This window comes from Astyanax mexicanus, chromosome 14 (genome assembly GCF_023375975.1).
Source record: "Astyanax mexicanus isolate ESR-SI-001 chromosome 14, AstMex3_surface, whole genome shotgun sequence".
NCBI lineage: Eukaryota > Metazoa > Chordata > Actinopteri > Characiformes > Acestrorhamphidae > Astyanax > Astyanax mexicanus.
This window is the reverse complement of record NC_064421.1, coordinates 15,973,476-15,986,780: the sequence shown is the minus strand read 5'-3', so window position 1 is coordinate 15,986,780 and position 13,305 is coordinate 15,973,476. Positions and strand designations below refer to the sequence as shown.

General features: G+C 36.4%; 2 protein-coding genes across 2 annotated transcripts; both read left to right on the top strand.

Moving 5' to 3' along the window:
* Positions 1-3,355: 3,355 nt before the first annotated feature.
* LOC103041211 (ovarian cancer G-protein coupled receptor 1-like) lies at positions 3,356-4,893 on the top strand. Its single transcript, XM_007257461.4, has one exon. It carries the CDS (start codon positions 3,434-3,436, stop codon positions 4,253-4,255), a length of 822 nt encoding a protein of 273 aa, XP_007257523.2. The 5' UTR covers positions 3,356-3,433; the 3' UTR covers positions 4,256-4,893.
* A 5,352-nt stretch (positions 4,894-10,245) lies between these two features.
* On the top strand, positions 10,246-12,932 carry LOC103030701 (psychosine receptor). The gene is given in 2 exon segments (XM_007257433.4): positions 10,246-10,444; positions 11,954-12,932. A coding segment is annotated over 1 exon segment (969 nt). The 5' UTR covers positions 10,246-10,444; positions 11,954-11,963.
* The last annotated feature ends 373 nt before the right edge of the window (positions 12,933-13,305 follow it).

Genomic DNA, 13,305 nt, shown 5'->3' with positions numbered 1-13,305 from the left:
AATATCTTTTCTTTAAGGGCCCCATACGAAATACATAGCCAGAATGTGTCTGCATTTAGTCTTTACTTTCTCAGTAATAGATTACATTAATGATCCCTCTGATGGAGCAGCATGCTCTGGTTGTCCCACATACTTTATCAGAGATACAGTAAGTCTCATCAGTGACAAAAAACAGTCACATGTGGATAGATGTTTTTTCTAGGCTGAGCGGTGAGGCAGCTACACATAAATAAACTCACAGGGGCTATAAGGCTGAGATTAAACAGGCCTTAACACGGGATTAGTCACCTGATTTTGTGAAGAAGTCATGGAACTACTGAGAAGATGCTAGGGAGCACTAAGGCACCAATATTTAAGCTTCAAACTAATACTTTTTTAGTATTTTTTAATATTACGCAATATTAGGATTAACATGCATCTCCATTATCAGGACAAGTCCTGTTTATGGAATGTGAAAAATGCTTCTGGACCGGATTTCTAAATTGTTTAAAAAGTCCAGGATTTCACATTGACTTCACGTCAGCATTGATTTCAGCATTCATTTTGGCACACATTCACTGCCTCACACAGTCCTGGGCTGCAGCCAAAGTAGTCTGCATTTCTTGGCCACTACCTCACAGATGGATTTTCCAAAGTAAAGGACCATTCTTTTACAGCCAAAACAAGCTTAATAGGTTTACCATACATATTCATTTTTTTGTCATGGCACACATGTTTAAATTCAACAAAGCTTCCTAATACATCTATACAACAACATTTCTGCATGATCCTTAATGTGATGTTATAGAATAAAAAAATATTTTTGCTTGTCCATGATTAATCGCGCTTTCTTATTAAGACTTTTATAGCTTTTAATAGTAGATATTAAAATCCAAATAAAATAATGAATGTAACATTAGCTAAATGGAATTATACATCATTTAGTGTTGTCAATCGTTTTAAAAAAAATGCAAATTAAATGCTAGTATTTTTCCTCAATTTTTAGGAAGTAGATAGAAATAATAGTGAAGTGTGGTATATTAAGAAAACATAATATTTTTATTATTTTATTATAATATCTCAGAGTAGTTTTAATGCTTTTAAATGAGAATACTTTAAAATGATAAAAAGGAGCTTTAGCATCAAACATATGCAGCTGTGTTTGTGTGTGTGTGTGTGTGTGTGTGTGTGTAAGAGAGAGAGAGAAAGAGAGAAAAGCAGGATGTGGGTAGTGTTTGCAGAAATAGATTTAGAGATTAAATTCATATTTCAGTATAAATAAATAGCTTTTTACAATCTGAACTTAACTGTAGCAACACTGTGTTTACATTGCTAAATAAACCTGCTAATATGTCACCATGCACTAAAAAGTGCAAATTTTGATACACTGTTTGCCAAACTTGATAAAAATAATTATATTAAATCCATTTCTTTCAAGAGTGAACGAGACTATCTATAATAAATTCAACCTTGGTAATTCTATAAACTCAGCTGACTGCAGATACAGGATAAACATTCTTTAGCATCTGTGCTAAGCTAAGCTAATGATTACTGCTATTTATCTCTCTTACCTTTTTTTTCTTTTTTTAGAACTATGCTTATATAAAACAAACCCCAACAGACATTTTAGCAAACTACTTAAAACTATATCACTTCATTTAACTAGGTATCTGTATATTTACCTTAGCAAGGCTTTGCTACCCGAGTCCAGACAGACATTTTCTGTGACCAAAACAGTCACCGCTGGTTTTATCAACTGTCTCTCAAATAAAATACAAATGATTCTAATACTAAAATATAAATAAATTATACAGCCCACCTTTATATTTGTATGTGTTTCAAGCTTGTCACACAAAGTATAATCAATAAGATGAGCACATATTTCTCTATACACATACACATCCTCAGCTCTAATGACCAAAAAGGGGCTATGAAAATTTTTCAACAAAGAAAATGGTCTTGCTTATCTTGCTCCCATATTTTCTAGTCAATGCCAGTTTAGATGGTAAATTAAGATATACATTTTTTCAAGGCTGTAATATATGTATAATTTCAATCCTTTAGTTTTATTAACATTTTATGCGATTGAATCAGTTTTCTTTAATGTAAACAATAAAGGTTACAAGAAATAAGAAAACATACAGCTTTTCAGTGTTTTAATACCTTTTATCAATAACATAGAAGACATGTTTCAGTCTTTTGTGTGAAAAGTAAACATTTGTTCATTCTTTGGGTTTCTGGGATGTGTCCTGTGGACAGAGAGGTGATTTCTTAAGTCTTTCATTAACCCAGCTTAGCTGGATTGTGTATTCTGGTATTAAATCCTTTTTAAACATTTGAAGTACAGCAGACATTCAATTGACAATGACAATGAAAATGACAATTGAAAAGATTTTTTGTTCCTTGACTTTCCAAACTGTTCCCACTCTTTCAAATTTCTCCCAGACTTAGAGTAGGCTACTATGTTATGGCAGATTGTCAGTAAAATATTAAGTATCAAAAATAGTCAATTGTTAAGCTTTTTTTTCAGTAAAATACTTATTTAAAGAAGAGATGTCCTAGTCTTGTTTTTTAGCCACCAATATGATCCAAATATATTATCCTAGCTTTTAATGGCACAGAATGGACAAAAGAGGGCGCTCTGCTACAACAAAGAAAAGATAAGATAAGATAAGATAAGATAAGATAAGATAAGATAAGATAAGATAAGATAAGATAAGATAAGACTTTGTTGTCCATTAAATTTACATTAAATAGAAACTTGTCTTTAACAGTCTGATAGATAAATACACACAATAACATAACAATACATAAAAAAGCGTATACACTATGTATGAAGGTTAGTTTTAAGGTCATATTTCAAATCAGTATAAACCACATTTGAAAGAATTCTGCATGGCTGAGGCTGAGTCTCAGGCAATGCTGCCACACATCAGCAGCCAAGCATAAGCTGATTGTTCATGTTATCTGGGTACACATTATGTGGCTATAAAGAAAGTGTCTGCATGCTTTTTATATCCATGCTGGACAGAACCTGTCTAAAAGTGATATCAAAAATAGACCCGCTACAAAGCAAGAGGAAGTACTATATTTCTATGACAGTTTGTCACAAATAAAACAGTATTTTGCATAAAATTATACACCTCGGATCAACTTTTACCCAGGAAAAGAAATGTGCACACTACCCATAATAATTTATTTGTTTGCATGTGCTGAATTTACATAGCACAGCAACACCTACACACTGCACGAAACCTCACCAACAACACCAACGCTGGAACAGTTCATTCACCACTTGCACGAAGGCAGCATGACCTTAAACAGCTCAATGAACGAGACTTTGTGTACATTTAATGACACTGTGGATGCCAGTATGTATCCTACTGCCTACTCTCTGTTTTTCATCCTTGGACTTCCAGGTAACTGCCTATCCTTGTACGTTGCTTGGATTCTAATGCGTAGAGGGAACAGCCTGGCTGTGTATTTGGTGAACCTGTCCGTGTCTGACCTGCTCTACACCATCAGCCTGCCTGTATGGATCATACTCGCACAGAAGCAGCCAGTGGATGACACCCTCTGCAGCCTCATCGACGTGATCATGTTCAACAGCTTCTATGTGGGTTCGGGCCTGCTGTGCTGTATCTCTATGGACCGGTACCTTGCTGTGGTCTTCCCTCTGTACTTTAATTCAGTGCATAAGGTGCGCACCGCTGCACTGGTGAGCCTGTTAGTATGGATGATGGAGATTTCTTTGCAAGTTGGGCTCCTGGTGTACACAGGGGACCTGCAGAATTTCTCAGCTGCACGCCTGTGTGCCATCAGCGAATCCATGAGCAGAAAGCAGGCCCACGTGGCTATAATCCGAGTGGTGCTGGGATTTCTCATACCTGTGCTCTTGATGGCTTTCTGCTTCCAGCAGATCATCATGTCTCTCCGAGCAAGCACTTCCACATTGGCCAGCGAGCGCAGGAAGATCCGCAACCTGCTGCTGCTTCTCCTACTCGTCTACCTGGTGTCCTTCGCCCCCTTTCAGATCGTCATGTTCCTACGAGGCCTGTTGGAGCCTGACAGCTGCAGCGCTGCCAGACGTCTGAGAGACTACTATATGGTGTTTGTTGCGACTACGACAATTAACAGTGTGGCAGATCCAGTTGTTTACTGCTTGTTGAGTGAGAGTGCAAAGACAGAGCTTAAAAGGGTGTTCAATAAGTGTGAGAATAAATTCAGCAGATTCAGTTTTCTAAAGAAGTCTGCACCAACTTCAACTACAGTTTAACAGCACGTTCAGCTGTGTATGTGTGTGTGCGTGTGTTTCAACAACAGTACTTGTGTCTTATTTTAAGATTACATATTGACTGCCATCTTCTTTATCCTGTTTTGAAACCTCTTGCTCATTATCTGACCTGGGTTATGACAAACTCATTCATTGTGTACAGTAAAATTGTACAACTTACTTGCAAACCGCACACAGTCTTTTCAACTCATGCTTTTCTTTATTAATATGTATTTTAAACATAATTTAAGAAAACATGTGAGAACATGTATGTACAAATTGTGTATTAGAAACTATTAAACTATTAAATATAAGTATGTGTAAACTTCAAGTCACAATTTTAAATACTATGCGTTCTATACTTTATTTGATTTGAATATAACTTTTTAACAAAGTAAGGGGAGATTGCTGACTGGAGCACCAGAATGTGGAGAGAAACTGAGGAATGCTCAGATTTGGAGTGTGCTAGCATGCATTAAGGATCAAATTGTTTTCTTCGCATTGTTTTCTTCACTTCTGATTATTCTGGAGGAGACTTCTATATAGATGGCAAGGAAGCCAGTACCCTCTCTCTGATAATAGTCAGATAGGGGAGATTTCATAGAGTTAAAAGAGCAAGACTAGAGGTGAGGGGTTTAAAGACTACAGGCTGTATTTATAGGATGACAGATTCAGAGAAAGCTTTCTCCTTCCAAAATGTTGTTATTTTCACACCATCACTAAACAGCAATTACATGTAATATTATGTTTTCATATTAAATAAAAGTGTATAAAATAGGTGCATTGGTGATTACACTGTAAATCCAATATGTGTCAGAACTTAAACAAATTAAGCCTGTATTACAAAAAATATATATATTTTCTATCTATTTTGTGTTAAGTGAACATTTTGGCCATATACATATTCAAATAGAGATATTTGAGATGAATCAACTTATAAATACTGAGTTTAGTCTGTTGCCATTGGCTTCTGGCCCCATCTAATTGCATACTGGCTGTGTCCCCCATTTTCGTGATTCCCCTTGGGCTACCTTAGCTACACTTGTAGCTCATATATTATGATCAACTGCTTGGCCTCTGTTTTGTTTGCTGTGAAAAAAGAAAATGAACAAAGATCTGAGCTGCTGCAGTAACTATGTGTTGGCTGTGCTATCAATACTGTTAATGCTATATTTTCTTTCTTCATCTATTTTTCTATAGGTATTTTGAAAATCTGTTAAGTGAAATCAAAGAGAAGAATAAATATAAATCTACAAATTTTATACACCTGACCATCACATTCAAAATTGAATTATTATAGAAAGCAATTGATATAACAAAAAAATTCTGGTTAAGCTGGTGGGAATTGTATAAATTGTGTAATACTTAAAACCAAAGAAGTAGTATATAGTACTTGAGAATTTCATAAATAAAACAGTTCAGTATTATAAAGTATGTAAAGTTTTAGATTAAAAACTGTAAGATATATATTTATTCATGTAAGCCATGTGTCTCAAACGTAGAAGGAAACACTCGTATGAAATATTAATAGTGGGGCAGATGGAGATCCAAATTTAGATATAAGGAAATAGCCTTACGGTTTCCTCCTTCAGCCGCAGCTTGTGTATAAAATTTGATCCATGTCTGCCAAACCCTTTTCATTTTGTATTGATGTTTCCTTATTCTCAAGATAATTATATACTTATATACAGTCATATATCTAATCCATTTTCTTCTTCTTTATTTTATTATTATTTAATGAAAAACTTAAGGTCTTGGTCCTCTCTGTCTTGACCTTGACTTGACTTCAAATAGCTGCTGTACTAATGTCTCGCCTTAATCACACACAATTTGTTACTGAAGGTAAACTGTTGGATGCTGAATTGATTTACAGCCCTAGGCTACACTAAATATCCTGACACAGCCAAAAAAAGCAAACACTCAACTCAGTTTATAATCTGTTACCATAGAAATGCTATATTATTATTACATTATAATGCCATTTATTTACTACATTGTATATTCATATTAAAGATGTGAAATCTAATAAGGCACTCATATGAAATTGGTTTTGACTGGTACTGTATAAATGAGAACAGATGCAGGACTGGATTTTCATTATAAGTCATGTTAGGAATTCTGTAAACTGCTGTTTTATGTTAGTGTTATCCTCTGACGTCCCAAAAAAACAAAACACTGTCATGGCTACAAAGTCATTTTCAATGAACATCATCATACACCCCAACACATTACTTCAGAATGGCAGCCAGACAAGTGTTGCACTGCTGACCACAACCAGTGGTAATAACCAAATATGTTTCATCCACTGACGTGTTAAACACACAACAGTTCTTCTTCCTCTAACTTTCTTGGGTTTAAGGCACTGAAGGTGAACTGATGGATCCCAAATTGATTTACAGCCAAAAGTAACACAAAATGTCCTGACGCACCCACGAAAAAGCAAACACTCAACTCAGTTCATAACTCAGTGTTTCCATAGACAAGCTGGCTGACTTCACCGTTGTTTAAAGAGTGTCATCTGTCATCGTCAGACTTCTAAATATAAATATGAACAGACAGGAAATTACACTTTAGAGAAAGAAACAAACACTACAAATGTCAGGTCCATTGTTACAGTACATGTGACAGGCACTATTGATGTTTTGTTTCTCCACAGATTACAAACGACTTTCAGAGCTTAGATTCTCTGCCCGAACCCGACCCGAGGTAAGTGGCCTGACTTGGCAGGGTCGTGTCAGGCTTTGTTTTTTAATGCTATTTTTATTTTATTTAAGCTATGGCGTGATACTCACAATAAAGTAAAGTAACAAATTAAACTGTGTTTAAAATAAATGTTACACAAGTTAAAATGTTATAATCACGCAACTTATGGCTGAAAATATTGTTTGGTCAGAAAGTGTTTTATGTTTTTAGACATTATTAATTATATTAGAGTAGATGGGGAGATCCGTTCTTAATAAACATTTTTCTTAAATTATAGGTCTATGCTTCTTCAGTGTTGCAATGTTAATTAACATAATTCTGAACAGACTTTGCTCATTTAAACAGCCTGAAATGATTTTTAAAAGCTCAGTTTTAACTCTCTGCTTACAAAAAAATGTCTCATTTAAATCGGGCTCGTGCTCACAAAGACAGTTAATTGGACGGGTCAGGTTGGGCTCTTGCACCGGTTCGGGCCGGGTCGGGCCGGATATTTTGGCCCGATCTAAGTTCTAATGAAATTCCATTGTTTTAGTTTGAGCTGAATATTTTAGAGTTACTTTTACATACATTTAATATATGGACAAAATAAATCAAGAATTTTAGAACTTACTCTACTCTCCAAGAAATTCAATGTATTCAGTGACAAGTGCATTAGTGAGGTCAGGATATTGGATAAGAACCACCTCACCTCATCATTCCCAACTCAAGTCAACTCAAGTCAAGAGGCTTTTCAACTCATCTTAAAAGTACTTTATGGAGCAACTCATAATTACAGTGAACACAATTACACTGCTCCACAGTTCTACGCTAAAGGGGTTTATGCCCCTCTAGTCTATGCCTATCATTAGATATTGTGCCAATCAGTTTATGTTTATCTGCTAAAGAGATTTCTATTCTATTGGCAATGCTTTTTATTATACTACAATACTAAAGGAACAAGACAGGCTGTGTGTTTATTTGCTGTGAAAAGGTCATTTTGTACAACACTTGCATTGTTATCCATTTTGCAGCAAATTTGCATACACTGTTTAGGTGTGTGCATCACTGAAAGTAAGTTTGCATGAGTCTGGCGCCTGTTTCGTTGTTCTGTTTAATGTCAGACCTGTAGTCAGAGTTTGTGGTTGTGTTTAGTATTGAGAAATTCATACTCAGGTGATATCTGTTTTATAATCAGCGGAGCCCCTGCCAGTTTATTTGATTATTTGTTTGTAGCAAACATTATAACGTCTTTTTGTTTGACCTCATATTTACATTATTTTCCATGACACAGAGGTGAGAAGTCATCCTTAGTTACTTTGTGTAAAAAAGTCCAGCACAATGGTGGAACTAAAGAAATAAATTTTACGATCACAGATATAATTAACATACAAAATACCTAGGATCCAATTGTAGACCATAGTCAAGGTAGGGAAAGTCCTTAGTGTGTCTGTCCTATGAAGACAAGGCTACTTACTGGTCACACATATGGAACAGTCAAACAAGGCCATGTAGTGCCATTACCAGAAAGTTCCTGCTCTCTCAGTGGGTACGTGGTGCTCATCATTCCTACCATAATGTTGGTCAACACAGGCATCTGCTAGTTTTCGTGTATAAGAGCTGGGGTGCAGAGCTTTCCTCAGTGTCAGTTCGAAAACAGTGGTATCAGAGGAGGCATGTGCTAGTCTTCCCCAGAGCTCCCCAGAGCTCAAGAGCTGAAAAACACAGCCCACTTTAGCTGCAGCACATAGGCTTTGGGCAGCAGCTAATAAGTATAGTGTAATATGCTCACTTCCTCTGAAAAACACTTCCGGTTGATCACATTCAGGACAAACAGACTAAAAACCAAAGAGACACATAACCCCCAAAGACAAAAAAGACACATAACCCCCCCCCCCCCCCCCCACTCACAACTGGACTTTTAAAAGCACCCTGCATACTTTCTACATGTTTATTATTGTGTAAATTTGTGTATCCTAGTTTTTTCTTTCATTCTTTAATTCTTGTTATTTATTGTATGTCTTAAGCACATTGGGATTGCTGCTCAATTCCGTTGTATCTTATCTTATCTTATCTTATCTTATCAAATCTCATCCTATTAGTACATAATTAAGTATGATAGTACATTATGTAATATCGGATTAATGATAGCTTCATGATCAACGAACAGTTGATTTTTACTTAAAAAACTGTGTTATAAATGCAGTAAAAACATGTGTATAACACTGTATAACTTACAACACTCCCTTCCGAGGAAAACAAGCTCTGTCAATTGCTAAAGACACTAAATTTAAAACCTTCACTCAAATATTCATACATCTGCTCTAATCAGAACATCCTTAACCAGAAAATAGTCTCGGTTATGAAGCTCTGGTGAAGTGGACATTTGTGATTGCAGCCATTTTTGACTCAGTGATCTGCTAAAAGTTTGTATTTAAAACTGTTATTAACATTTTGCTTTATTTTTAGTTTTTATCAATCACTTTTATGGTTGTGCAGTTTTTGAGATACTAACACTTTTAGAATGAGTGTTGTTGTCTGATTGTGTAAGGTGTGTTTTAAACAGCTATTGCACAAGTACACATCTACTGTATTTTGACTCCACCAATATACAGTGTTTTGGATATGCTATCTTAAAGCAATCCTCACCGAGACCCTCGCTCATTTATTTGTTGTTGTATTAATCCACAGCTATACTGACACGCCTTTTCACAGACAGTTTGTCATTTTTGAAACTATTGTTTCTCCCATTTACTCTCAGCAATCACTTGAAATACAACATAGCAACCCCATTTGTAGCCAACCTCCTTCCAAACTTATCACCTAGAAACATTGTAGCAACCAACACATCACCTTAGAAACCACCTAGTAACAACCAAATGCTATTTTTTAGCAACACCTTAGCTTCCACCAGGATACCATAACAACCACCCTGGTAGCTACAGTATCATAACTACAATATAATCTAATTTATTTTCTACATTGTAGATTAATATTAAAGGCATGAAAACTATTAAGGCAACCATATGGAATTAGTTTTAACTGGTTATTTATAAGTGAGAACAGATGCAGGGCTGGATATTATAAGAATATTAAAAACTGCCATTTTATGTTAGTGTTATCCTCTGATGACCCAAAACCAAAAAAATGTCATGGCTACAAAGTCATTCTCAATGAACATCATCGTATTCCCCAACCAATTACTACCATTTCTCATTCTGAATGGCAGCCAGAAATGTGTTGCACTGCTGAACAAAAATATTTCACCCACTGGCGTGTTAAACACACAGTAGTTCTTCTTCCTCAAACCCTTTTTGGGTTAAGGGCATGCTGAAACCAGCAAAAGACAGGAAGTAAAACTCACTCTGAGACTTTACTCTGAGAAGACGACCTCAAGAACAGACGACAGTCACCATGCTGACATACTTTAGGATATTCTTTAACTTCTTTTTTACTTTTGTTCTTTTTTCTGATTAACATTCGGAGTCAGTGTAAGGCCTGGCTGTACTGAGGGTGAGTTTACTGTTTGTTTATCTGTCCTCTGCTACTGTTGAGACTTTTACGATCTATAATCTATAAATAGCATGTGGTAAGAATGAGCAAAATCCCGTGTTCCGTTTTGTTATTTAGTGTCTGGTTGAGACTGTCTGATAGATTGAGTCCAGATTCCAACAAACAATTTTCAAAACTAGATTGTTATCATGTTTAATATGTGTGAAAACATTTTCTTCATTTTCTTGGAATTAAAAATTGTATAAAATGTTCTCTGATCTTTTTCCTTATATGAAACTGAAACCTAAAGGACATACACTTTTACAATAAGTATTTTTTAATAATTATTTTACACATTGTGATTTTATCCATCTGGTAAATTTTTCTCTGCAATTAATTATACACTGGCAAGCTGGCAAGCCAAATGTCATGAGACATGGGACTAGTATTCTGTCGCATGATGTTTTTATATCTCTTGGAAGCTAAAGATCCCTTCACTGACCTGCGGGATATGCATGTGGGGTCTCCTGCATTGTGTGTTTCTGTCAGAGTTGCTTGTTTGTTCATGTGGACAATTCTAGCCAGAATCCGCCAGTCACAATTTTTACCACCTTTGCACTGCTGTCCACTGTGGGTGAAAATGCCTTACATCCACACATTTCCCCAAATTCATGTGTAATAAATGAGCATTTTTGCTTAAAATTAGTTTTTTTTTTTCAGACAGGATTTAGACTCATCATTTCAGAATGTCTAAAGCAATTTGTAAAAAAAAAAGCTGTGTTTTAATGATCAAACAATCTGTAGACCCAGCCATTTCTAGTCATTAGCCACCCATGCAAACTGCTGAGAACTTTTTATTGCTTTACACATACTGGACATAATACAATGTAGCAGAATACAGTGTATAGTCTAAGCTGTATACCAAGCGATAAGAATGAAACTAATCAACAGGATGGAAAAAGATTAAATCACAGGGTCTTTCTGCGTGACAGATTGCCATTTATGAGAAAAAAATATCTACTTTTCCATCACTCTTTTTCAAAATTTGGATTTAGAGTAATTATTTTTATTTCACATTGTCTAAGAGTTAATACCATTTTGCTATGTTTGGCTGTTTGTCTATTCAGATTTATTATGTGCATTTTCAAAACTTACAAAAAGTGTTAAATAAAATATTTCAGGTACACATGTACCACATACACTTGACACTGTGAATTGAGGAATGTTAAATAATGCCAGGCCCAACTTTGGAAATGGAATGTCTCTTCCATCTTTATCTCATTCACTACAGGCCTTGCTTATATTTATTTAACATATAATTCATGTTGCCTTGCCATAAACTCACTGGTCATGGTTTACAACTTATGAGCACATTCCCAAGTCTTAACACAGGGTAATGCTTCATGGTCATACTGCTATCCCATGACTTTTGGCAGATAATCATGTATAACAGTGCTCTAATAATGTCATGGTCTATTATTATTCTGTGTCACTTATGATATGAATTCCATGTGCTTTTTTATTGTTTAGCTGGAAGAACATGAATTCTACACCTGGCAACTCCTCTGAATCGGAATGCTATCCCGAGATTCCAATGAAGTACTTCTTCTTCACTCTACATTTGGTCGTCATTGTGATTGGGATTCCTTCAAATGCGTTCTCTCTGTATGTTTCCTGTCAGCACATCAAGCAGAAAAACGAGCTGGGAATCTATCTGTTTAACCTCGCTCTGTCCGATGTCTTCTTCATCGCTGGTCTGCCTGTGTGGATGGACTTTGTCTACCATGATTTCTGGCGCCATGGCAGTACGCTGTGCACCATCTGTGTCTTCTTCCTCTACACCAACTACTACACTAGTGCTGTGCTACTGAGTTGCATTGCTGTGGACCGCTACCTTGCAGTGGTCCACCCGCTCAGCCTTCCCCACCTACGAACAATCAGCACTGCAAGTATAGTCTGTGCTGTAGTGTGGATTTTAGCTATCATCTTTAATGCCATCACCATTTCTTCAAACGACATCTATGAAGAAGAATATCAAATCTGCCTGGAGATTTTACCACTGAGCTACCATCAAAGGAGGATAAATGTAATCCGTTTCATTGTGGGTTTCCTCCTACCAGCTGTGGTGGTAGTGTTTTGTTACTGGAGGATCTGCGCGGAGGTTTATAAGAACCAGGCCATGAGGCTTCCTGATCGCATGCATGTCTTCAAGCTCCTTAGCAGCTTGCTACTGACCATCTGCATCTGCTTCGGCCCTATTCACATCACCTTGTTGCTGAGGTCCATTTATGAGGATTGTCCTCTTCTCACCTGGCTCTATGTCCTCTATAAAATAAGTGTGGCTCTCTCCACTCTGAACTGCCTGGCTGATCCCCTTTTGTACTGCTTCATCACCAGGACAGCACGCTCAAGTGTCACCAAGGCCATTCTGACCTTTCACAAATAAGAGGAGTGTAATGTTCCACACCTGACAACTCCTCTGACAAATGCTTTCCTGAGATCCCAATGAAGTGCTCCTTCTTCACTCTGCATTGTATGCTGCAGACAAAAAGAGTTTCTTAAAGGGGAAATGACTCTAGATGTAATCACATCTAATCAAAGAACAATTTGAATGTTCTTCAGATGTTCAGGTTCTTCAGATGACAGCCTCTTGTAGATGTGCTACAGCAGTGGTTCTCAAACATTTTACACCATGAACCACAGTGGCGGATTAAACCAGCAAACACCACATGGCATGGGGCCTGTACATTCAAGAGGACTAAATCTGAAAACATAAATGGGTGGAATAGATTTTAGATTTTTATTTATTTTTATCTTTGTGCCATCACTGACAACAATTTACTTTGTCTTGTACCTTCAAATATGGTGAGGAACATAATCAT